Source organism: Solanum stenotomum, chromosome 11 (genome assembly GCF_019186545.1).
Source record: "Solanum stenotomum isolate F172 chromosome 11, ASM1918654v1, whole genome shotgun sequence".
In the NCBI taxonomy this organism is placed as follows: domain Eukaryota; kingdom Viridiplantae; phylum Streptophyta; class Magnoliopsida; order Solanales; family Solanaceae; genus Solanum; species Solanum stenotomum.
Window position 1 is genome coordinate 3,133,046 of NC_064292.1, and position 26,770 is coordinate 3,159,815.

The 26,770-nt window shown below is 36.2% G+C and overlaps 5 protein-coding genes across 9 annotated transcripts in view; 2 read left to right on the forward strand and 3 right to left on the reverse strand.

Moving 5' to 3' along the window:
* The window catches only part of LOC125843818 (probable amidase At4g34880), a 26,935-nt gene extending 2,040 nt beyond the window's left edge, over positions 1-24,895 (reverse strand). The window contains exons 1-6 of one of the 3 annotated variants that reach the window (XM_049523025.1): positions 24,349-24,895; positions 23,605-23,813; positions 22,774-23,001; positions 22,181-22,376; positions 21,589-21,948; positions 1,031-1,195 (exon numbers count right to left, since the gene is read on the reverse strand). In XM_049523025.1, the coding sequence (XP_049378982.1) occupies positions 21,589-21,948; positions 22,181-22,376; positions 22,774-23,001; positions 23,605-23,813; positions 24,349-24,873 (1,518 nt within the window). In that variant the 5' untranslated portion in view covers positions 24,874-24,895 and the 3' untranslated portion in view covers positions 1,031-1,195. Of the gene's footprint in view, positions 1-1,030; positions 1,196-20,667; positions 20,741-21,588; positions 21,949-22,180; positions 22,377-22,773; positions 23,002-23,604; positions 23,814-24,348 lie in introns of those variants that run through there. The other 2 variants (XM_049523027.1, XM_049523028.1) reach the window with 2 other exon arrangements.
* LOC125843816 (probable amidase At4g34880) overlaps positions 1-26,770 on the reverse strand; it is a 36,241-nt gene that overhangs the window by 2,040 nt on the left and 7,431 nt on the right. Inside the window, exon 6 of one of the 3 annotated variants that reach the window (XM_049523021.1) lies at positions 1,031-1,195. The exons of 1 other annotated variant lie outside the window; for it this stretch is intronic. The gene's annotated coding sequence lies outside the window, so the exon portion shown is untranslated. Of the gene's footprint in view, positions 1-1,030; positions 1,196-20,704; positions 20,741-26,770 lie in introns of those variants that run through there. One more of the 3 variants, XM_049523023.1, reaches the window with a different exon arrangement.
* On the forward strand, positions 51-1,432 carry LOC125843821 (inactive protein RESTRICTED TEV MOVEMENT 2-like). Its single transcript, XM_049523031.1, has 2 exons — positions 51-183; positions 594-1,432. Exons 1-2 carry the CDS (start codon positions 78-80, stop codon positions 1,229-1,231), a joined length of 744 nt encoding a protein of 247 aa, XP_049378988.1. The 5' UTR covers positions 51-77; the 3' UTR covers positions 1,232-1,432.
* LOC125843819 (probable amidase At4g34880) lies at positions 1,031-5,342 on the reverse strand. Its single transcript, XM_049523029.1, has 6 exons — positions 4,837-5,342; positions 4,087-4,301; positions 3,256-3,483; positions 2,663-2,858; positions 2,072-2,431; positions 1,031-1,195 (listed from the first exon to the last, which is right to left on the reverse strand). Exons 1-5 carry the CDS (start codon positions 5,335-5,337, stop codon positions 2,072-2,074), a joined length of 1,500 nt encoding a protein of 499 aa, XP_049378986.1. The 5' UTR covers positions 5,338-5,342; the 3' UTR covers positions 1,031-1,195.
* Positions 19,562-20,869, forward strand: LOC125843822 (inactive protein RESTRICTED TEV MOVEMENT 2-like). The gene is made up of 2 exons (XM_049523032.1): positions 19,562-19,717; positions 20,139-20,869. The coding sequence occupies exons 1-2, from the start codon at positions 19,612-19,614 to the stop codon at positions 20,774-20,776; spliced, it is 744 nt and encodes a 247-aa protein (XP_049378989.1). The 5' UTR covers positions 19,562-19,611; the 3' UTR covers positions 20,777-20,869.

A 26,770-nucleotide genomic window follows, 5' to 3' on the forward strand; every position in this document is an offset into this window, starting at 1 on the left:
AAAAAAAAAAAAAAAAAACAAGAACAAAGTTTATAAGAAGAAATTACAAATTTCATATATTAGCCAAAAAAAAAACAATGGATTCAAAGGGAGCTGCACCAAATCAAACTTATGAAGACTTTGTGCCAACTACAGAGTTGGTGCAAGAACAAGACTCTGATACTCTTCTCCTTGATCTCACAGGTGATCTTCTTTTTACTGTTTTTTTCGATCGAGGGAATGAGTTGTCGTCTCCTTATATGTTTCGAGTGATTTTTGTTAGCTTTTGAGGTTGAGTCAGTCTCGAAGTTTATTTCCTTGATGTTGTCATAAGCTATGTTGCTTGGACTCTCCAAAATTATTGTTGCATGTGGTACTTTTGGAGGATTAGACACACAACTAAAGAACTTTATGTCCTTAGCACAAATATATCAGATGACATAATAGGATGTAAATGTCACATTTGTTGCTTGGACCATCCAAAAATTTTGCCGCATCTATGTTGGATTCTCTAAAAATGGACAGATTTTTGAAGAGTCCGAGCAACATAACATTTCAATATATCTTATATTATGGTTTTTTTTCACATTTATTGTCATGTTGAAATTCTGCAGGTTTCAAAAAGGAACAAGTGAGGATTCAACTGACCAGAACAGGAGTTCTGAAGATCAGTGGACAAAGGCCAGTTGCTGAGAGCAAATGGCTTAGATTCCAAAAGGATTTCCCTGTTTCACAAAATTGCGACAAGATGAAAATCAGTGCAAAGTTTGAAAATGGCATTCTTCATGTCAAACAACCAAAACTGATAAGTTCATCAGAGAACAAAGGTCAAGAACTGCCAACATCTGATGCTCAACGGCAACAAAAACCAGCAGACGAGCCACAACCAACGCCTCAGAAGAAAAACGAAGAACAAACAAAAGACGAAAAAACACCATCACCAACAGAAGAATTGCCTAAACATCAGGCTACTAATGCTGACAAGCCTGAAATGGAAGAACCAAACACAAAAGAAGCTAAAGATCTCACGGAAAAAACACCTGCTGAGAATACTGGTGCAAGTAGCACTATGGAAGATGGAAATAGACCGAGTTATGCGTGTAAACTTGATAAAGATGCATATATTGGAACTGCAGCTGTTCTAGCTGAGAAGCTGAAGATGCCAAGGAAATTGATGAACATGACTCTGATTGCTCTTTTGGTTCTTGGAATTGGCCTATATATCAGCAATAAGATGAAATCCAACAATTAAATACCTGAAGAATGACGTTTTTCCGTCTAATAAACAAAACTAAGTTGGGATATTTGCATTTCTCCCAGCTCATGTGAGTGTGAATGAAGAAAACTCACTGACTACTACTCTCCTTTTTCTCATTGCATTGCTGAATTGTATACATGAAATATTCGTTTCAAAAATTTGTATCGAATAAAAATATGACATGACTTATACTAAGGTTTTCTGATATATGTCTGATGTGTGTTTATTATTAATATAAGAAGAGTAAATAGTCAAAAAGACACCTGAACTATCGATTTTTCACACACCAACTATCAGGTCTGAGCTATCACTGTTGTTCAGGTAAGAAAAGGGAACAATTGATAGTTGGGTGTGAAACTCGCGAAGAAATGATAGATCATGTGTGTTTTTTACCATTATCTCTTACAAGAAAGCAAAAAAACTGAATTCATGTCCTAGGAATAGAGGCAACCCAAGATCAAGCACAAAGACTATATTAAAGGGAAAATAAGATAAATAAGCAGAAATACATCTGTAATTGACGACTAACCATCACGCCAAGATAGAAGCTAAACAGGAAATTCCTCAGGCATAACATTCCATAAAATATGAAATTGTGAGAAGTTACTAACGAATCACATTTCAATCGAACTACTACGGTTTTCGATGGATTAAGAGAAAGATAGATAACATAATAATTTCAAAGGCATGAATCTTGCTAGATATTAACTAGAGAGGCTAGAAGATATAAAAGCTCATTGACATTATTATATGACTATTTTCGTCTGTCAACATTTTGTACTTAATAATAACACATCATTTTGGACATTCTAGATTGAATCAATTGTGTAATACCTATTGAGGATGTGAAGGAGGGGGCTTCCTGATATGTGTTGCTTGTTCAAAACCATATGCAATTTCAATAAGTGTTGGCTCAGAACCCTTTAGTCCTCCAAATGAAATTCCGAACGGAGTTCCAGTTTTATCATAACCAGCTGGTACATTGATCCCTGGATAACCTCCTATCGCGAGATGGCCAGCAATGTCAGCACCAGGTGACATCAACGCGTCTATCTTATTTTCTTTCATCATCTTCTCGAACCCGTATTTGCATGCTTTTGTTATGTTCCTCAATGCCTCCCTTTCCAATTTCCCTATTCCATTTGTCTTCTCAGCTTCCAACATTATATCTTGACCATATTCTTTGAGTTTTTCCTACAATGATATACAAAAAGAACGAAACGCTTAAACCAAAAATAGTCGGCAGATGTATAGTATATAGTATAATATGTTAATAACAGTCTATAATTTATGTATAACGGAAAAGAACAGTCTAACTATTTGTGTAAAGATCCCTAATATGATCAAATGGTTACAGTGATTCGTATAACTGATCTCAACTTTGTCTAGTATCAAGGTGCAGTTAATTGATCGTCTAATACTTACCGGAGGTGAAATCTTGTTGAAGGCTATAACATCTGCCAAGGATCGAACTTGAGTGTGGACTAAATGTTTAAGATATGCATTCAGGTCCATCTTGAATTCAGCAGAAAGTGCTATGTTTTGAGCAACATCAATAGCATTGTAGACCAAGTCGGGGTAAGGTATTACCAGGTTATCAACTAAGACTGCTCCTTTTTGCCTTCAAATTGTTTTATCCCAGAACAGAAGTTTGTCTCTATTAGGAAATAAAGTAAAACTAAACTATAGAAAGGCATAATACATCAGTAGACACATTAACTTGGCCTCAACTGGTAACTAGATACTTCTAACTTAGAGGATGCACATCTATACACATCAACTCGTCGATCCATTGTGTCAGTTGAGCACTCCCAACTTACAAAGTGATCATCTAGACACCTCAAATATTTATGTGCCATGTCAGCGTCGGGTGTCCACGAGACACACTGGGGATGAGTTGAGGTGTCTAGATGTGCACTCCCAAAATTTGACTGTTTACTTGTCAGTTGAGACCAATTTTGAGTGACTATCCGTGTATTATGACATACAGAAATGCAGTTGAAAAACGAAAAGATTACCTTAAGGTGTTAAAATGTTGTTGGTAAGTTTTGATATCATTAGAACCAAAAAAGTCCTTTGAAATTCCTAGTCTTTTATCTCTGAGCCCATCAGCCTTAAGAAATTGTCGGTATCCACCATGTGGGATGTAAGTGGAAGCCTTCTTAGTTGCTGGGAAATCATCTCGATCAAAGCCAACGATGACATCAAGAACCTCAACAGCATCAGTTACTGTCCTGCAGATTGGCCTGTTCTATGCCAAATAAATTTTTAAAAGATTGTGTGAACATTTTCTATGTTCATGTTTGTTACCATGTTCTTTGCAAATTTGCATCTCTAATGTACTCCCTCCGTTCTAGTTCATGAGACCTGTGTTTTATTAGTCCGTTCCAAGAAGAATGACACAATTCTTTATCCGGAATTTTACTTTAAATTTCTCATTTTACCCTTAATAAGAAGTTTCTATAGCCACAAAAATGTTATAACATGTTTTAAGACTGCAAGTTTCAAAAGCCAACAAAAAAGTCGAATCTTCGAATGAATGTTACATATTCTGTCAAGAGTGAAAAAACTTATAATATTGTAGCCGTTCATGGTTAATTTGGCCGACTGATCTACCAATATGTTACTTTCAATGACTCTCGTTTGTTACACTTCTTCCTTGCTGCTTGGCATATAGTAGGTATCTGGTTTACAGATTTTAGGTATTAGCACTATGTTTTTCAGTCTAAATAGTTCCAATTTCAGCCAATCTATAGTTGATAGTACGTGTCGAGTCAAACTATGTCACGTAAATTAGGACGAGAGTACTACTAGGGAGAAAAACATTAAAAGATTTAGTTTTTACGTACCCTACAGTGTCTTGTCTATGTGAAATTGGGATTACACCTGCCCTGCTAGTGAGGCCAACAGTTGGTTTGATTCCAACAACAGAATTAGCACTTGACGGAGATAGAATGGAGCCTGCAGTTTCTGTCCCCAATGATACTGCTACCATGTTTGCTGCTACTGATGTTGCAGAACCCGTGCTTGATCCTGATGGATCAGCACTTGCTACATAAGGATCCTGTAAGAATATGAGTAAAAACCACCAAATTATTAATGGGGTTTGGGGAGGATAGAGTGCACGTAGACCTTATCCCTACCTCATAAAGATAGAGAGGTTGTTTCTGATAGACCTTCGGCTCAAATAAAAACATCTCAAAACAGTTTGAAAAGAGAAAACATAATTGAAAACAGTAACAACAACGAAATATAGTGCTATGGAAAGCAGTACATAGCATACATAGAAAAAACAATAATAACAAGGAACTAGTCCGATAACATATTCATTTTTGTTATGTTTAAGACCACAAGATTAAAGTACATTTTGGTATGTTTAAGACCACAAGATTAAAATACATTTTGGTACATTCTACATATCTTCTGTACTTTCTTAAACTCCATGTGAAGTGAAAACCAGACAAACAAATTGAAACAGAGGTAGTAATAAATATGGTAATTTATCGACAATCACATGTTAAAAAATCACTAGTGGTAGAATAATCTTTATACCATCAGCGTATATAACTTAAATTCTTATTATTTTACCGATGACTCACCAGAGCTTGTCCAAGTCTACCATTCCAACCATTAGGCATTAGCAAGTTTGTAGTTCTAAAAGCAGCCCATTCAGTCATAGTTGCCTTGCCAAGTATGATAGCACCAACATTCCTCAACTTCTTGACAACACCAGCATCTTGTGGCACAATCGATCCGACAAGTGCTAATGATCCTGCTGTTGTGTTAAGCTTATCTTTTGTTGCAATGTTGTCCTTCACAAGAACTGGGATACCATGTAGCCTAGATAGTGATTTAGGCTCATTCGCTTTTCGTTCTTGATCAGCTTTATCTGCAAGAAAGAGTGCATCTGGATTCACTTCTATGATCCCTTTTAGAATTGGATTGGATCTCTGGATTTCACTTAGATAGAACTCAACAAGTTGTCTTGATGTAAGTTTGTTTTGCTTGAAAGCTATATGAATGTCATCAATAGTTGTTTCTTTAGATGAGAATGTTTTTGCCTCAGTTTTGTTACTGAAGTTTGATAATATCAGAGACATTTTTTTTGTTTGTTAAAGTGATTGAAGATTTTTGCTTACTGTGTGTAGCTGATTTTATATTAGGGACATAAAAGTGGATAAGGGATAAGAGTCTTGGAGCAACTGTAATGTTGTCTCCGTGTGATAGGGCGGAGTCAGGTACAAACAAGGGGTCCGTCCAAATCGTTTTCGACGAAAGTCTACACTATGGTTAAAATTAATTTTGATGTATATATAGTACATATTGAACTCCCTTTTACTTCTTCGTGTGTTTACGTCTTCATATTTTGACTCCGTTTAGTGAAAATTCTGGATCTGCCACTATGTGTGACCTATAAATTTTGTGTTTGATCTACATGGAATTAGTCAGTAGGACGGTAATGATTGTGTGAGGGTAGATTGTTTACATTACACCCGTCACACACATTACTCCTTTCGGTCCCAAATATTAGTCGTATGGACAAACTAAAAATTTATTCCAAATCTTTAATGTTTTGAAATATAAGAAGTCATTTACTTTTTTTTTCCCCCAAGTTAACCCTTAGCACTTCAACTAGTGGAGTGTTAATTAAATGAGACATTTAAAGGGAAAAAAAAGTTAATTTAGGTAAATATTATTATAAGTAAAGCTATTAAATACTTCCTCCATTCTTTTTTATATATCATCTTTTTAGATTTCACTTGCATTAAGAAACTAAGTAACTTTACAATTTTACCCTTATCTAATATTTTTTTGAAGTCAACTTTTCATTAAATGATAAATAAAAAAATCAGATTTTATAGAGTAATGCAATGGTGAAAATAATTAATCAATGTATAAAGTAATTACAGTGAACATTAATTAATTATTAGTTTACCTAGTTTGGTCAAATGTCTATTTTCAAAATTATTGAACTATCAAGAGTATAATAGGAAGAATATTATAATTTATACATTGATTTTATGAAATTAACAAGTATAATAGACCAACTATTTATAATAAAGATAACATATAAAAATAAACGAAGATATTATCTTTTTTAAGGAGCTACAAAAATCATAAAAAGATAGAGAATAATCAACAACCACAACTTTCCCAAATGCCTTTTGAGGGTCCACAAATCACTACCAAACTTTATTTTATAATCATCGTTTAGGACAAGAATGTGTTGCACATGACTAATAATTCAAAAATATATATTATATATAAAATAATTTTAAAGCATATATTATATTTCTTGGTACACGTAATAATCATTGAAAAAGACGGTGAAAAAAGAAAACGTTAGCTTATATCTTAAAATAAGTCATTTAAGATAATGTGTGTGTTTTCCTTTTTTTGTAATCAATTTTAACACCCTCCCCTTTATTTTTACTCGTTCACTATAAAAAAAAGAAATACTACATATATCTATCTATATTACCTTAAAAGCATGAACTCCTAACTTGAATGTTAAATTACTATAATATCCCTAACTTAGGTTGTGACTTTTTCGCTGACTTGTGACTTTTTCGATAAGTTGCGACTCTTTTCAAATGGTTGTAATTTTTCGATGAGTTGTGACTTTTTCAAAGAGTTGTGACTTTTCCAAAGAGTTGTGACTTTTTCAAAAAGTTGTGACTTTTCCAAAGTGTTGTGACTTCTCGGAAAGGTCATGGTTTTTCAGATAAGACACAAAAAAACATTTGTTCATACTACCAATTTTTGACTATAAATAGAGGGACTTCCTCTCATTTTAAACCATCTTCTTCTTCTTCTTCCTCCTCCTCCTCCTCCTCCTCCTCCTCCTCCTTCTTCTTCTTCTTCTTCTTCTTCTTCTTCTTCTATACTGAGGCATGTATAACTGAATAGCTGAGATATCTGACCTAACATGTGTAATTCAAGAACTAAAGAAATACATAGCTAGGGTTCTGAAATTCATACGAGAAATGATGTAATAACACGATAATCTGATTTGGAACATATTAATAACAAATTCATGATGATCTGCTGTAATTCTAAAAACCCTAGGTCTATTCATAATAAGGGAATCAAGAAACTGACTGAATTCTAGGGACCTAATGGGCTAAAGGAACCCACTAGTAAAATCCCACATACCTGGTGACGAATTACACGGAGAAATCTTTCGATTTCAGGGTTGAAACTGATGAAACCTTGCTGCGTTCTTGAACTAGGGTTCTTGGCCATTTTCTCCTCTCTTGCTTCTAATTTTTCTAAGTCTTGATTAATGATTTGACTTAGGTAAGTTCTAGTTATGTTTCTAGGCTTAAACTAACTAAAATCTCATGATTTAGGGTCTAAACGACGTATCTAAGGGGTTAAACGAAATAGGAAAAGTCCAAAAGACCCCTGACTTAATTGCTGTCAGAGTGACCGACGGACTGGACCTACGGGCCGTAGGTCAATCGATGGTCCGTCGATTGGAGTCGTCGGTCGAGTCTGCCCGACAGGGCTTCACTAAAACAAGCATAACGTTTTACTCGGAGGTCGAATTTTAGTAAAATCAGTGGCGTTGAAAAGATAATTCAATTATCTATCATAACATAGGTCATAGGACACATAATTCCTTTCGTGCTAAAAGTTATGACTATTTGAATTTGACCCATCAACAATTTTCAGCTAACTGGCTGTTGAACCTTATCTACGGTCAAACTTACGGACCATGGATCGAACAACAGTCCGTACTGGTCTACCGTAGTTTGCATCAGAGGCTGGGTAAAGGGGGTCTCGATTTACGGACACAAACCACAGATCGTGGTCTAATCTACGGACTGTGGGTCTGTCCGTGAGTCGGGATTTGGTCGATTTTTCTAGAGCTAGGTTTAGGAAGGGGTTGCAGTGGTGAGCCACGGACCACCATCCACGGGCCGTAGTCTGACCTACGGTCCGTGGATGGCAACTGTGGGTTGCACCTGCAACTTCTCAGAATCTGCATTTTTGGTCTATTTCGGATACGGGGTGTTACATTATCTCCCCCTTGGGACCATTCGTCCTCGAATGAAGACTAAACTAGCTGAAATGGAGGGAAAGGGCTGCAATCCCTACCACTAAACACTGAGAACTGAATTTTTGACTGAACTGAGTTCCAATAACATGCAAATATGCTAAAAATGTAAGTACAACTGAAGGAACATGATTCTAAGACTAAATTTACGCATGAATAACTGAAAAACTAAAGAAGAACTACTACCTCATGCTGGAGTGGACTCGAAAGGAAAGAGGTGAGGATACTTGGACTTTATGGTTGCTTCTGCTTCCCAAGTAGCTCCCTCTACGGATTGATTCATCCACAAAACCTTGACTGAAGCGACTTCTTTGTTTCTCAACCTTCTAACTTGACGATCGAGAATCTCAACTGGTACATCCTTATAAGAAAGGCTATCTTTTACAGCCACAGTCTCTAATGGCACTATAGATGCTGGATCACCCACACACTTCTTCAAAAGTGAAATGTGAAAGACTGGATGCACTGCTGCTAAATTTGCTAGCAACTCTAACTCATAAGCCACTTTACCAATCCTTTTCAAGATCCGGTAAGGGCCTACATATCTGGGACTGAGCTTTCCTTTCTTGCCAAATCTCATCACCCCCTTCATAGGTGACACTTTCAGGAAAACCCAATCATCAACTTGGAACTCTAGTTCCCCTCTTCTCACATCTGCATAAGCCTTCTGGCGACTTTGGGCAGTCTTAAGTCTATCTATAATAAGTTGCACTTTCTCCATAGCTTCATACACCAAATCTGGCCCAATCAAGGCTGCTTCACCTACTCATCCAACTAAGGAACACATAATCGACCCTGGTAGCGAAGCACACCATCTCCCCCTTGGGAGAAAACCTCAACGCTCTGTTGATGGACTGCACCCTTGAGTTCGAGCAATATCAGATCATTGTCTTGTTTTTCCTTAACTTCCACTACCAAAGAAGATTCTGCCCCATTCTGAACCGTTACACCAACATCTGATATGCTCATAAGGCGAACTCTTAGGCGAGCAAGTCTATGAACATCCCTTGCTAGCTCCTTTTCTTCCTCAACATGTGCTACACTACCCATGGATAATCTGCTAAGAGCATCTGCTACTACATTTGCCTTACCTGGATGGTAATGCACGCTCATATCATAATCTTTGAGGAACTCAAGCCACCTTCTCTGGCGAAGATTCAACTCTTTCTGGGTGAATACATACTGTAGGCTCTTATGGTCTGTGAACACATCTACATGAACACCGTACAAGTAGTGTCTCCAAATCTTGAGTGCAAACACCACTGCTGCTAGCTCGAGGTCATGAGTTGGTTAATTCTTCTTATGCACCTTAATCTGTCTGGAAGCATAAGTTATAACCTTATATCGCTGCATCAACACACAACCTAGGCTGACTCTAGACGTATCACAATAAATCACATAACCATCTGAACCCTCTGGTAGAGTCAAGACATGAGCTGTAGTCAACCTAGTTTTCAGTTCTGCAAAGTTTTTCTCACAATCATCTGACCATTGGAACTTAACCTTTTTTCTGAGCCAACCTAGTCAATAGTGAGGCTATGGATGAAAATCCTTCCACGAACCGTCTGTAATAACCCGCTAGACCTAAGAAACTTCTTATATCTGTAGCAGAGGTAGGTCTGGGCCATTGTTTCACTGCTTCTATCTTCTGGGAATCTACTCAAATTCCTCCACTAGACACAATATGCCCAAGGAAGGCAACTAATTGTAACCAAAACTTGTACTTGTTAAATTTCGCAAATAACTGGTGATCTTTGAGAGTTTGCAGAACCACTCTCAAGTGACTTGCATGTTCTTCCTCACTCCTAGAGTAAATGAGGATATCATTAATAAAGACGATGCGGAACAAGTCCAAATACTGCTTGAACACTCTGTTCACCAAATCCATGAAAGCTACAGGAGTATTTGGTTAGTCCAAATGACATGACTACAAATTCATAATGACCACACCGAGTTTTGAAGGCTATTTTCGGAATGTCACTATCTCTGACTTTAAGCTGATGATAACCCGATCTGAGGTCTATTTTTGAGAAATGACTAGCACCCTGAAGTTGGCCAAACAAGTCATCAATCCTGGGAATGGGATACTTATTCTTTATTGTGACCTTGTTCAACTGTCTATAGTCAATGCACATTCTGAGAGAACCATCTTTCTTCTTTACGAACAACACTGGTGCACCCCATGGCGAAATACTAGGTATGATGAAGCCCTTATATAGAAGGTCTGTCAACTGCTCTTTCAATTCCTTAAGCTCAGCTGGAGCCATTCTGTAAGGAGGGATATAAATAGGCTGGGTATCTGGAAGTAGATCAATTCCAAAGTCGATTTCCCTATCGGGAGAAACTCAGGGAAGATCTTTTGGAAACACTTCTGAAAACTCATTAACCACTGCAATTGACTCAAGAGTTGGAGTTTCAAAACTATATTCCTTAACCCGAACTAGATGATAGAGATAACTATTAGAGATCATCTTTCTGGCCTTAAAGTAAGAAATGAATCGACCCTTAAGCGCTAAGCTAATACCCTTCCATTCTAGGATTGGTTCATCTGGAAACTGAAAACAAACAATCCTAGTTCTACAATCGACTGAGGCATAACATGAATGTAACCAATCCATGCCTAGAATGACATCGAAGTCTACCATTTCTAACTCTACAAGATCTGCCAAGGTGACTTTCTGAGAAACTATGACAGGGCAATTTCTGTATACCTGTCTAGCTATAACTGGTTCACCAATTGAAGTACAGACTAAGAGAGGTTTTGAGAAACTTTCTGGACTAACACTGAACTGGACTGCTATGAAAGGAGTTACAAAAGACAAAGTAGCCCCTGGATCTAACAATGCATAAACATCAAGATCAAAGACTCGTAACATACCAGTGACCACATCAGGAGAACCTTCCTGATCCTGCCGAGCCTAAAGAGCATAGAGCCTGTTTTGGCGCTGTCCGCCACCTGTACCAGAAGAGTTACCATGCTGAGTCGGGCGACCTGCTGGTGCTGTAGTAGTAGTAGACTGAGCTCTACCATTTCCTCTCTGACCCTGTCTAGAAGGACAATCCTTCAACCTGTGACCAGACTGACTACATCCAAAGCATCATTCTTTCCCAGCAAGACACTCGCCCGAATGGTTCTTACCACACTTAGGGCAAGTAGGGTATGGTTTGGTACCTGAAGCACCATCCTGAGACTTAGAGCCTGACGTCCTACCCTTCTGTTAGTTATGGAACCTGGGAGATGGAACACTAGCTGATGAAGGCGCTGGAAATTTCTGTTGCGAACGATTACCACCACCATATTTATGTTGAGAGTAGTCATAGTTGCCTATTCTAGCCTTCTTGTTCTCCTTGGCCTGTTCCCTAAGCTTATCACACTCAACCTGATGAGCATGAGTCATGAGCCTAGAGATGTTCATATCTCCCAACAACATAGCATTTCTGCACTCTGTCTTAACCAAGTTTGACACTCCATACAAGAACTTGTTCATCTGTGCCCTAGAATCAGCAACCATGTGAGGAACATACCTGGAGAGTTGGTTGAACTTGAGCCCATACTCCTGAACAGTCATGTTACCCTGCCTCAAATTCATAAACTTTTGGGCCCTTGCCTCTCTCAACTCAATAGGGAAGAACCTATCCAGAAAAGTCTCACTAAAGCAATCCCAAGTAATAGGAGTTGCATTCGTACCCCTACTATCCTTCCACTGAGTATACCAAATACGAGCCACATTCTTAAGTTGGTAAGAAGCTAGCTCAATCCGATCATTCCTAGTTACCTGCATCATTTCAAAGATCTTATTGACCTCATCAATGAAGTTTTGGGGATCTTCTCCAACTTGCGACCCTAAGAATTCTGGAGGGTTCATTCTAACAAAGTCTCTCACCCTAGCTGCGGCTGACCCAACATTAGCATTCATAGGAGCTTGAACCCGCTGGTTGTTCTGGTTGGCCATGCTCTGAGCCAAACTCTGCATTTGAAATTTCCTGACCTGGGACTGGAGGAGCTGCGTTCGCGTTCCTGGCATTAGCTCTCCTAGCGTTAAATCTACGAGGAGGCATGATCACTGAAACGTAGAACATCGAGTTAGAATGGAATTAGATCACACCTTACGCACGATTAGGGTAACAAGAAGGTGAAGATTTTCCTAAAACACTTTGTAGCCTCCTTCTCATTAGATGTGGTGCACTTCACACCCATGAAAAAGACTCTACTTAGTGCGACTTTTTAGACATCCTAGGACTCTTAAACCTAGTGCTCTGATGCAAAGTTTGTCACGCCCCGAGCTACCCCTGAGACGCGGACACGGGACCTAGGACCACAAGTGATCTCAAGCTAACCCTGCTGGCATAATCTGAGCATACTATAATTAACATGAATAAAAATAACTGATGCGGAAGTTAAAATCATAAACAAAGAAAAGATGGGGAATACCCATATACTATAATTGGGAGAGTTTAATACAAAAGATATTAACTCAATACTAATCTGAATCTAACTATGTCTGAAATAAGACTCTAAACTGACTAGAAATGTTGGGACATAACCCAACTAGATCTAGCAAAACTGAAACTAAAGACTAAAAGCGATAAAGATAAAAATGTCACTAGTCCTCAAAGAATGAGGACTCACCACTGATACTGCTGAACTGAAGATCGGGAACCGATCTAAGCGTGATCTAGATGCTGAGAACCTGAACCTACATCACGAGAAGATGTAGCGCACGTATGCGTCAGTACTTGAAAGGTACTCAGCATGCAGGATAGAGTAAAACTGAAATAACATATAACTGAACAAAGCAATTAAGCAATGATATAATCTGAACATGATATATATACTGAAAAATACTGAATACTGATCTAACTGATGCAATGACTAAATTTATAACATGCTGAGACTGAAAACTGACTGTACTGAAATATGGTTAATGCAATAGAGTTTAACTGAACTATGGGAGCCACTAATAACCGACATAAAACCACATGAGCTAAATGTGGAGACCGATGTATACGCCCCATCAAGAGGACCCAATATACCCTGCCAGAGTTATAGAGGCATGCTGGCGTGATCACTAAACTGATGTTGCCCATAGAGGGGACTTACACCTATGTGGCTCGTAGTTCTGGGACTATATGGGTACGCCGAACCCTAGTCCAACTCGGTATTATACTACTCCCAATGAATTAAGTGGTTAACTGATTATGACTGAATTTCTGTAAATACTGGATAGCTCAAAACTGAACATGCAAACTGAGAATGCAACAATTAATCTGATAATGATGCATTAATAAATGAGGCATGTATGACTGAATAGCTGAGATATCTGACCTAGCATGTGTAATTCAAGAACTAAAGAAATACATAGCTAGGGTTTTGAAATTCATACGAGAAACGATATAATAACACGATAATCTGATTTGGAACATATAAATAACAAATTCATGATGATCTGCTGTAATTCTAAAAACCCTAGGTCTATTCATAATAAGGGAATCAAGAAACTGACTGAATTATAGGGACCTAATGGGCGAAAGGAACCCACTAGTGAAATCCCACATACCTGGTGACGAATTCTACGGAGAAATCTTTCGATTTCGGGGTAGGAACTGATGGAACCTTGCTGCGTTCTTGAACTAGGGTTCTTGGCCTTTTTCTCCTCTCTTGCTTCTAATTTTTCTAAGTATTGATTAATGATTTGACTTAGGTAAGTTCTAGTTATGTTTCTAGGCTTAAACTAACCAAAACCTCATGATTAAGGGTCTAAACAACGTATCTAAGGGGTTAATCGAAATAGGAAAAGACCAAAAGACCCCTGACTTGATTGCTGTCGGAGTGACCGACGGACTGGACCTACAGGCCGTAGGTCAATCGACGGTCCGTCGATTGGAGTCGTCGGTCGAGTCTGCCCGACAGGGCTTCACTAAAATGAGCATAACTTTTAACTCGGAGGTCGGACTTTAGCAAACTCGGTGGCATTGGAAAAAAGATTCAACTATATATCATATTATAGTTCATGGGACACATAATTCCTTTTGTGCTAAAAGTTATGACCATCTGAATTTGACCCATCAACAATTTTCAGCTAACTGGTTGCTAAACCTCATCTACGGTCAGACTTACGGACCATGGATCGAACGATGGTCTGTGCTAGTCTACCGTAGTTTGCATCAGAGGCTGGGTAAATGGGGTCTCAATCCACAAACACAAACCACGGACTGTGGTCTGATCTACGGACCGTGGGTCTGTCCGTGAGTCGGGACTTGGCCAATTTTTCTGAGCTAGGTTTTGGAAGGGGTTGTAGTGGTGAAGCACGGACCACCATCCACGGGCCGTGGTCTAACCTGCGGTCCGTGGATGACAACCGTGGGTTGCACTTGCAACTTCTCAGAATCTGCATTTTTGGTCTATTACGGATACGGGGTGTTACAGGACTCCCCCACATAAGTTCATTGTCTAATCCATCTTAACTTGTATAGTTATCTTATTGTGATACTTCATAGCACAAAAGAGAAGAAAAGAATTACATGATTACATATACATAACATTTGGTGATTCTTTTAATTTTACACATTAGGTTAGTTTTGAAAGAAAATGCGCCCATCATGTTGCTGAGAAAACTGGACCCCTCAAATGGATTATGCAATGAGACATTGTTGATTTGTAGAGGCTTTGACGAGAATGTCATACATGCAGAAAAAATAATAGGTTAATATGCTACAAACCAGATGTTTACTCCAACAGTACAACTATAACCACCCCTTCTTTCCCTTTTTAAACAGATATTGCTTACGACTTGAAGTGTGTGGTGGAGAACAACGTGCCCGAGTGATACTATTTGAAGCGGCTAAATATATACTAGGTTGCAGCGTGTAAGACTACATAGAATCGACCTCAGTAAAGATATGATCTGTATTTATACCTAACACCTTAATGCCCAATGGACTCTGCCGCATAGGTACGTTATCTAATTCATCCTAACTTTATTAGTTATCTTATTGTGATACTTCATAGCACAAAAGAGAAGAAAAGAATTACACAATTACATATACATAACAAATTATGATTCTTTTAATTTTATGCATTAGGTTTGTTTTGAAAGAAAATGCGCCCATCATGCTGCTCAGAAAACTTGACCCCTCAAATGGCTTATGTAAGAGACATGGTTGATTTGTAAAGGCTTTGACGAGAATACCATACAAGCAAAAAAAAAAAACAACAAGTCAATATGCCACAAATCAGGTGTTTACTCCAACAATACAACTATCACCACAATCCCCCCTGCAAAAATGAAGGATACCCTTTCAAATTTATTCGGAAACAGTTTCCAATATGTCTATGTTTTTGCAATGATGATAAATAAAGCTAAAGGTCAAACGATATCAAATGTTCCTCCTACCACAACATGTTTTCTCGCATGACAAACTATACGTTGCACTATCTAGATGAATATCTATGCCAACAAAAAAAGTGCAGGTCATGTCCGAACAACCAGATTGATGCACCAGGACATATACAAGAAATACTGTCTACAAGAAAGTATTAGGTGAGATTTGATTAATACCAAAATTGTAAGAAATAAAACAGGAAAAAACATACATCACACATGTAGCTAATGAAAATTATATTGGACGAATTCTTAGGTTTGGTGGAAGAGAAGACGATATGAAAAACACGAGACAACTACCATAGAAAACATTACTTTTGTGTATATAAAGTTATTCAAATACAGGGTACACTGAATTTCAAATATTAAAAGGGAACATAGAGTTCATGACAAGACATAACTAAGAGGAAAAACTGTTACTTCGTGCACAATTACTTACTAACAAATTGCCTAATAACAATTTAAGAATACGACGTTCGTCACTACATGCCCAACAAGCAAGAAGGCAAATAGATTGGCCATTCACTTTGTATGACGTAGTGCAATATTAAATACATATTGATATGTTGAAAGCCTAAAATATACATAAAAGATAAAATATCTCGTGTATAGGGATCTCAAGACTTAACCTACACGTGCAACACTTGCAGTGAATTTAGTTTTACATAAATATATAAACTTGATTTCAAAAAATTTAAAAATTTCACTCCCCAAATTCACGATCGAGTAGCTGTTTGATTCTCGAAATTAAAAAATATCATATAAATTGAGAAAAAAAAATACTCGCTTTGTCCATTTTTAATTGTCAGGTTGGCGCAAAGAGTGGCTTTCACTATTTTTTTGGGTATTATACATGTACGATCGATTCATTGCTTATCTGAAACATACCCATTAGCAAAAATGGTGTTTTTTCCTTCAACCTTTCTGCATTACATTGCATAAGGTTAAAGTTCACGTATATCCGACTCTACCCAAACCACACTTATGGAATTACATTGTTGTTGTTGTTTTTGTACATTGTATGGATAGGATATGAAATGAGCTTAAATGAAGTAGAGATTCATATAACTGACCTCAACTTGTTTTGGACGGGAGACGTATTTGTTGTTGTATAGTAGTTGTTGAATATCTTTGACTTCTTCGTTTATGTGTTTCTTTATATTTTGATTACCTTTAGTGAAAGTCATTGCTCTGTCATTGCGGCTAGTATCATAGATAATTGTGTAGCTATTCATAGCAAACATTATATGGTGGAGTGAAATAGGGTAAATCAATTGATTTGATAGATTAAATGGAAAATGGTCAAAAATATCCTTAAAGTATGCGAAATGGACCACTTATACCCTCCATTATATTTTGGGATAAAAAATACCACCTCCCCCCCTTATCTCAGGAGACCACAAATACCCTCAATAGTTAGCAAATCCCGAAATATTGTCACTAAAGGTTATGAGTGATTTTTAGTGGGGACTAAAACTGCAACAATCATTTGCTAGTAAAAACCTATTTTTTTCAACAAAAAATATGATAATTAATTTCGGCTGCAACCTAATTTTCTAAAATAAATAACTTGAACTATCAATATTAAAAACATCCAATATTATTACGAAAATCATCAAAATTACTTCTCGATTCAAAGCATCATTGTACATTTTATACATTTACATATGATATAAAAATAAAACATATAGTGTCTTCAAATTCCTCCTTAATCGATATCATTTTTGGTTTTTTAAAAACAATGAAGAAAAAAAAACACAAAATCAGAATTTAATATTAAAAAACCTTTAGTGACGATATTCTGGACTTTTGTGGCAACTATTGTTGCCGCTAAAGGTCTAGTCCTTTTGTAGTGAATCATAGTTGGCAATGCTTAGGTGGAAGGATTAGTCCCACGTGGCCTGCCACGTCACTAGAAATTTGGGGTGTTAACTCTTGAGGTATTTGTGGTCTCCTAGGATAACGGTAGGGGCATTTTTTATCCCAAAATGTAACCAAAGGTATAAGTGGTCTATTTCGCATAGTTCAGGGCCAATTTTGATGCTTTTTCATAGATTAAATTACAATTATAATATGAAAATTTAGGTTGTCAATGTATATATGAGTTAATCCAACAAGTAATCATTTGCTGTTCAGTTTAAAGTAAGAATTGTTGCTAGACTGCATCTATGGTATCATTGTGTTTTGTTTAAATTGGTGAGAAATTGGTTAAAGAAAATGAGGAGAAATATGAGTTATTTTTGTTCTTAGGAGTTTAGTTCTTGTTAGGTGATGATTTGTTGCTCAAATTTGTCCAAGAATTGAAATATTGGTTGAGCTTTATTATGCCTTCGTTATTTGTGTTAATGTAATTTCTTGTGTCATGTGATGCTACGTTGTTACTTTTTTGGAATGGTGAGGCATTGGATAAAGAATGAAAATAGTGGATAGCTGTCCGGACTCTTTACTTTTAGTGCCACACCCGTGTCAACACGAATGGATGTGGGTGTGGGAGTCATGTCCGATTTGGTCAACCAATTTTGGGTACTTTGACCAAAATCGATGGGGAAAGTGTGGATCGTTTTAATGATTTCTATAATCAATGCAAAAGCTAAGATGAAATTGAAGAAAATGAAATACGTTTTATATAGAAATTTATATGTCACTTCTTTTCCTTTAATCTCCTTCCAGGATTCTCCTCAAGTTCTCCACTTAATGTCTCACAATTTAGGTTTAATAATGCTATTTTTAGATATTTTAATTATGTTTAGGTGAATCCCCGCATCCGTATCCATACATGGATCCACATCCATGAATCTTAAAAATTAGATCATGAAAAATCTGACCTCTAGATCTGCACCCGTATCGTACACCCACACCCGAGTCCCAGCAACTTAGATGAAAACTATTATTTTGGTAATAATGAGTCTTGTACTCATTAGGTGATCATTTCTAGCTCAATTGTTCCAGAATTGATGTTTTTATTGATTTTATGCCTTTATCATTTGCATAAACAGTTCTCATTTCAACTACCATTAACAAATTTGTGTTTCTGTGTTGAACATATCACTAGAAATTAGAGCAGATTATACGTATAAAGATATAAGTATGAATAATCCTATTAAGGAAATGAAGGATTTGTCTAAGTTGAGAAACTGCATGAAAACACAGCCTCTGAAAACAAACTTTTGAAGGTATTGCTTTATCTGCCTCATTGAAATGTTAAGAGGACGTTGCTAATTGAACTTGCATTTGCATTCAGAGAATTATACATACCAAAAAATTAACATTACCAATTTCAAAAAAATTATACATACCAAAAAATTATTTCAAAATCACTTTATATTAATGCAGTTTTTCCGATATATAGTTGTTGATGGATGATTATTGGTGGATGTAATTACATTGGTAATCAATAGCTCCCATTTTTGGTTAGATACATTTTAATATTTAATTAATTGATATGAACACTTATTGTCTAAAAGACTAAAAGTAAACTTGACAAATTTTACAGTTTATTAAGTGTTAACTAATTAAAATATGTTTACCTAAATACTACAAGGACCAAACAAGAATTTAGTACTATTTAAGGGACCAAAAGTGCAATTATTATTAAAAAATTATCAAATAATTATGACATGTGGTTAATTTCAAGTCTCTTTTTAAATTAATTTCTCAAATATTTGGTTACCTATTCAAGAAGAAAACTCTAAGCTAACCAAAACCAAGAAATCTATAGACAAAAGAAAGGCATGAAAATAAGTTAAGAAATATCTAAATTGAAAGAAAACAGCCTTAAGCATCTCAAAAAAAAGTTTCTTAACAAAATTCTTATATATATAATAACACAATTGATTCAATCTTTTATGTACTAACACCTCAAAAAAAAAAAACAAGAGCAAAGTTTATAACAAGAAATTACAAATTTCATATATTAGCAAAAAAAAAAAATGGATTCAAAGGGAGCTGCACCAAATCAAACTTATGAAGATTTTGTGCCAACTACAGAGTTGGTGCAAGAACAAGACTCTGATACTCTTCTCCTTGATCTCACAGGTGATCTTCTTTTTACTGTTTTTTTTCGATCCAGGGAATGAGTTGTCGTCTCCTTATATTGTGTTTGGAGTGATTTTTATTAGCTTTTGAGGTTGAGTCAGTCTCGAAGTTTATTTCCTTATAGTTTCATGTTGTCATACGCTATGTTGCTTGGACTCTCCAAAATTGTTGTTGCATATGGTACTTTTGGAGGATCCGACACACACTTGACGGACTATATGTCCTTAGCACAAATATATCAGATGACATAATAGGATATAAATGTCACATTTGTTGCTTGGACCATCCAAAAAATTTGCTGCATCTGTGTTGGATTCTCTAAAAACGGACAGATTTTTGAAGAGTCCGAGCAACATAACATTTCAATGTATCTTATATTATGGTCTTTTTTTACATTTATTGTCATGTTGAAATTCTGCAGGTTTCAAAAAGGAGCAAGTGAGGGTTCAACTGACCAGAACAGGAGTCCTGAAGATCAGGGGACAAAGGCCTGTTGCTGAGAGCAAATGGCTTAGATTTCAAAAGGATTTCCCTGTTTCACAAAATTGCGACAAGACGAAAATCAGTGCAAAGTTTGAAAATGGAATTCTTCATGTCAAACAACCAAAACGGATAACTTCATCAGAGAACAAAGGTCAAGAACTGCCAACATCTGATGCTCAATGGCAACAAAAACCAGCAGACGAGCCACAATCAACGCCTCAGAAGAAAGACGAAGAACAAACAAAAGACGAAAAAACACCATCACCAACAGAACAATTGCCTAAACATCAGGCTACTAATGCTGACAAGTCTGAAATGGAAGAACCAAACACAAAAGAAGCTAAAGATCTCGCAGAAAAAACACCTGCTGAGAATACTGGTGCAAGTAGCACTGTGGAAGATGGAAATAGACCGAGTTATGCCTGTAAACTTGATAAAGATGCATATATTGGAACTGCAGCTGTTGTAGCTGAGAAGCTGAAGATGCCAAGGAAATTGATGAATATGACTCTGATTGCTCTTTTGGTTCTTGGAATTGGCCTATATATCAGCAATAAGATGAAATCCAACAATTAAATAGCTGAAGAGTGACGTTTTTCGCCTAAGAACCAAAATTAAGTAGGGATATTTGCATTTCTCCCAGTTCATGTGAGTGTGAATGAAGAAAACTCACTGACTACTACTCTCCTTTTTCTCATTGCATTGCTGAATTGTATAAATGAAACATTTGTTCCAAAAATTGTATCGAATAAAAATATGACATGACTTATACTAAGGTTTTCTGATATATGTCTGATGTGTGTTTATTATTAATATAAGAAGAGTAAATAATCAAAAAGACACATGAACTATCGATTTTTCATACCCCCAACTATCAGTTGTTCCCTTTTCCTATCTGAACTATCACTATCATTCAGGTAAGAAAAGGAATCAGCTGTGTTTTTTACCATTATCTCTTGCAAGAAAGCAAAAAAACTGAATTCATGTCCTAGGAATAGAGTCAACCCAAGATCATGCACAAAGACTATATTAAAGGGAAAATAAGATAAGTAAGCAGAAATACATCTGTAATTGACGACTAACCATAACGCCAAGATAGAGGCTAAACAGGAAATTCCTCAGGCATAACATTCCATAAAATATGAAATTGTGAGAAGTTACTAACGAATCACATTTCAATCGAACTACTATGGTTTTCGATGGATTAAGAGAAAGATGGATAACATAATAATTTCAAAGGTATGAATCTTGCTAGATATTAACTAGAGAGGCTAGAAGATATAAAAGCTCATTGACATTATTATATGACTATTTTCGTCTGTCAACATTTTGTACTTAATAATAACACATCATTTTGGACATTCTACATTGAATCAAATGTGTAATACCTATTGAGGATGTGAAGGAGGGGGCTTCCTGATATGTGTTGCTTGTTCAAAACCATATGCAATTTCAATGAGTGTTGGCTCAGAACCCTTTAGTCCTCCAAATGAAATTCCGAATGGAGTTCCAGTTTTATCATAACCAGCTGGTACATTGATCCCTGGATAACCTCCTATCGCGAGATGGTCAGCAATGTCAGCACCAGGTGACATCAACGCGTCTATCTTATTTTCTTTCATCATCTTCTCGAACCCGTATTTGCATGCTTTTGTTATGTTCCTCAATGCCTCCCTTTCCAATTTCCCTATTCCATTTGTCTTCTCAGCTTCCAACATTATATCTTGACCATATTCTTTGAGTTTTTCCTACAATGATATACAAAAAGAACGAAATTTCTTAAACTAAAAATAGTCGGCAGATTTATAGTATATAGTATAATATGTTAATAACAGTGTATAATCTACGTATAACGGAAAAGAACAGTCTAACTATTTGTGTAAAGATACCTAATATGATCAAATGGTTACAGTGATTCGTATAACTGATCTCAACTTTGTCTAGTATCAAGGCGCAGTTAATTGATCGGTTAATACTTACCGGAGGTGAAATCTTGTTGAAGGCTATAACATCTGCCAAGGATCGAACTTGAGTGTGGACTAAATGTTTAAGATATGCATTTAGGTCCATCTTGAATTCAGCAGAAAGTGCTATGTTTTGAGCAACATCAATAGCATTGTAGACCAAGTCGGGGTAAGGTATTACCAGGTTGTCAACTAACACTGCTCCTTTTTGCCTTCAAATTGTTTTATCCCAGAACAGAAGTTTGTCTCTATTAGGAAATCAAGTAAAACTAAACTATAGAAAGGCATAATACATCAGTAGACACGTTAACTTGGCCTCAACTAGTAACTAGATACTTCTATCTTAGAGGATGCACATCTAGACACATCAACTCATCGATCCATTGTGTCAATTGAACACTCCCAACTTACAATGTGATCATCTAGACACCTCATATATTTATGTGCCATGTCAGCATCGGGTGTCCACGAGACACACTAGGGACGAGTTGAGGTGTCTAGATGCGCACTCCAAAAATTTGAGTGTTTAATTGTCAGTTGAGACCAATTTTGAGTGACTATCTGTGTATTATGACATACAGAAATGCAGTTGAAAAACGAAAAGATTACCTTAAGGTGTTAAAATGTTGTTGGTAAGTTTTGATATCATTAGAATCAAAAAAGTCCTTTGAAATTCCTAGTCTTTTATCTCTGAGCCCATCAGCCTTAAGAAATTGTCGGTATCCACCATGTGGGATGTAAGTGGAAGCCTTCTTAGTTGCTGGGAAATCATCTCGATCAAAGCCAACGATGACATCAAGAACCTCAACAGCATCAGTTACTGTCCTGCAGATTGGCCTGTTCTATGCCAAATAAATTTTTAAAAGATTGTGTGAACATTTTCTATGTTCATGTTTGTTACCATGTTCTTTGCAAATTTGCATCTCTAATGTACTCCCTCCGTTCTAGTTCATGAGACCTGTGTTTTATTAGTCCGTTCCAAGAAGAATGACACAATTCTTTATCCGGAATTTTACTTTATATTTCTCGTTTTACCCTTAATAAGAAGTTTCTATAGCCACAAAAATGTTATAACATGTTTTAAGACTGCAAGTTTCAAAAGCCAACAGAAAAGTCAAATCTTCGAATGAATGTTACATATTCTGTCAAGAGTGAAAAAACTTATAATATTGTAGCCGTTCATGGTTAATTTGGCCGACTGATCTACCAATATGTTACTTTCAATGACTCTCGTTTGTTACACTTCTTCCTTGCTGCTTGGCATATAGTAGGTATCTGGTTTACAGATTTTAGGTATTAGCACTATGTTTTTCAGTCTAAATAGTTCCAATTTCAGCCAATCTATAGTTGATAGTACGTGTCGAGTCAAACTATGTCACGTAAATTAGGACGAGAGTACTACTAGGGAGAAAAACATTAAAAGATTTAGTTTTTACGTACCCTACAGTGTCTTGTCTATGTGAAATTGGGATTACACCTGCCCTGCTAGTGAGGCCAACAGTTGGTTTGATTCCAACAACAGAATTAGCACTTGACGGAGATAGAATGGAGCCTGCAGTTTCTGTCCCCAATGATACTGCTACCATGTTTGCTGCTACTGATGTTGCAGAACCCGTGCTTGATCCTGATGCACTTGCTACATAAGGATCCTGTAAGAATATGAGTAAAAACCACCAAATTATTAATGGGGTTTGGGGAGGATAGAGTGCACGTAGACCTTATCCCTACCTCATAAAGATAGAGAGGTTGTTTCTGATAGACCTTCGGCTCAAATAAAAACATCTCAAAACAGTTTGAAAAGAGAAAACATAATTGAAAACAGTAACAACAACGAAATATAGTGCTATGGAAAGCAGTACATAGCATACATAGAAAAAACAATAATAACAAGGAACTAGTCCGATAACATATTCATTTTTGTTATGTTTAAGACCACAAGATTAAAGTACATTTTGGTATGTTTAAGACCACAAGATTAAAATACATTTTGGTACATTCTACATATCTTCTGTACTTTCTTAAACTCCATGTGAAGTGAAAACCAGACAAACAAATTGAAACAGAGGTAGTAATAAATATGGTAACTTATCGACAATCACATGTTAAAAAATCACTAGTGGTAGAATAATCTTTATACCATCAGCGTATATAACTTAAATTCTTATTATTTTACCGATGACTCACCAGAGCTTGTCCAAGTCTACCATTCCAACCATTAGGCATTAGCAAGTTTGTAGTTCTAAAAGCAGCCCATTCAGTCATAGTTGCCTTGCCAAGTATGATAGCACCAACATTCCTCAACTTCTTGACAACACCAGCATCTTGTGGCACAATCGATCCGACAAGTGCTAATGATCCTGCTGTTGTGTTAAGCTTATCTTTTGTTGCAATGTTGTCCTTCACAAGAACTGGGATACCATGTAGCCTAGATAGTGATTTAGGCGCGTTCGCTTTTCGTTCTTGATCAGCTTTATCTGCAAGAATGAGTGCATCTGGATTCACTTCTATGATCCCTTTTAGAATTGGATTGGATCTCTGGATTTCACTTAGATAGAACTCAACAAGTTGTCTTGATGTAAGTTTGTTTTGCTTGAAAGCCTTATGAATGTCATCAATAGTTGTTTCTTTAAATGAGAATGTTTTTGCCTCAGTTTTGTTACTGAAGTTTGATAATATCAGAGAAATGAAGAGAATAGCAAGAACAGACATTTTTTTGTTTGTTAAAGTGATTGAAGATATTTGCTTAGTGTGTATAGCTGATTTTATATATTAGGGACATAAAAATGGATAATGGATAAGAGTCTTGGAGCAACTGTAATGTTGTCTCCATGTGATAGGGCGGAGTTAGGTTCAGCTAAGGGTCCGTCTAAACCGTTTTCGACGGAAATCTACGCTATGGTTAAAATTAATTTTGATGTATATATAGTACATATTGAACTCCCTTTTTTACTTCTTCGTGTGTTTACGTCTTCATATTTTGACTCTGTTTAATGAAAATTTTGGATCTGCCACTATGTGTGACCTATAAATTATGTGTTTGAGCTACATGGAATTAGTCAGTAGGACAGTTATGATTGTGTGAGGGTAGATTGTTTACATTACACCCCTCACACGCATTACTCCTTTCGGTCCCAAATATTAGTCGTTTGGACAAACTAAAAATTTATTCCAAATCTTTAATGTTTTTAAATATAAGAAGTCATTTACTTTCTTTTTTTCTTCTTCCAAGTTTACCCTTAGCACTTAAACTAGTGGAGTGTTAATTAAATGAGATATTTAAAGGGAAAAAAAGTTAATTTAGGTAAATATTATTATAAGTAAAGTTATTAAATACTTCCTCTGTTCCTTTTTATATTTCAATTGCATTAAGAAACTAAGTAAATTTATAATTTTATCTTTATTTAATTTTTTTTAAGTCAACTTTTCAATAAATAATAAATAAATCCATCTCTTATTTTAAATTTGTTTGTTAAGATTTCTTTTTCGAAATCAGATGTTATAGAGTAATGCAATGGTGAAAATAATTAATCAATGTAAGTAATTACAGTGAACATTAATTAATTATTAGTTTACCTAGGTTGGTTAAATGTCTATCTTCAAGATTAATGAACTATCAAGGTATAATAGAAAGAATATTGTAATTTATACATTGATTTTATAAAATTGACAAATATTATAGACCAACTATTTATAGTAATAATAACATATAAAAAAACGGAGAGATTATCTTTTTTAAAGGAGCTACAAAAATCATAAAAAGATAGAAAATAATCGACAACCACAACTTTCCCAAATGCCTTTTGAGGGTCCACAAATCACTATATATCAAACTTTATTTATAATCATCTTTTAGGACAAGAATGTGTTGCACGTGACAATAATTCAAAAATATATACTATTATACATAAAATAATTTGAAAACATATATTATATTTCTTGGTACACATAATAATCATTAAATAAAACGGCGAAAAAAGAAAACGTTAGCTTATATCTTAAAATAAGTCATTTAAGATAATGTCTGTGTTTTCCTTTTTTTAAACCATTTTTAACACCCTCCCCTTCGTTTCATTTTTACTCGTTCACTATAAAAAAAACTATATATATTTTACATAAATATGTAAACTTGATTTCAAAAAACTTAAAAAATTCACGAACTGCTGACTTAACTGCTGTCGGAGTGATCGACGAACTGGACCTATGGGCCGTCGATCAATCTACGGTCCGTCGATTGGAGTCGTCGATCAAGTCTGCCCGATAGGGTTTCACTAAAACAAGCATAACTTTTTACTCGGAGGTCGGATTTTAGCAAACTTGGTGACATTGAAAAGAAGATTCAATTATCTATCTTACAATAGGTCATGGGACACCTAATTCATTTTTTGCTAAAAATTAAGACCATTTGAAGTTGACCCAATCAACAATTTTCATCTAACTGACTGCTGACCCTCACTACCGTAGATCGAACGACGGTCCGTGTTGGTCGGCCGTCGTTTGCATTAGAGGCTGGGTAAAGGGGGCCTCGATCCACAGACACAAACCACGGACCGTGGTTTGATCTACGGACCGTGGGTCTGTCCGTGGGTTGAGACTTAGCCGATTTTCT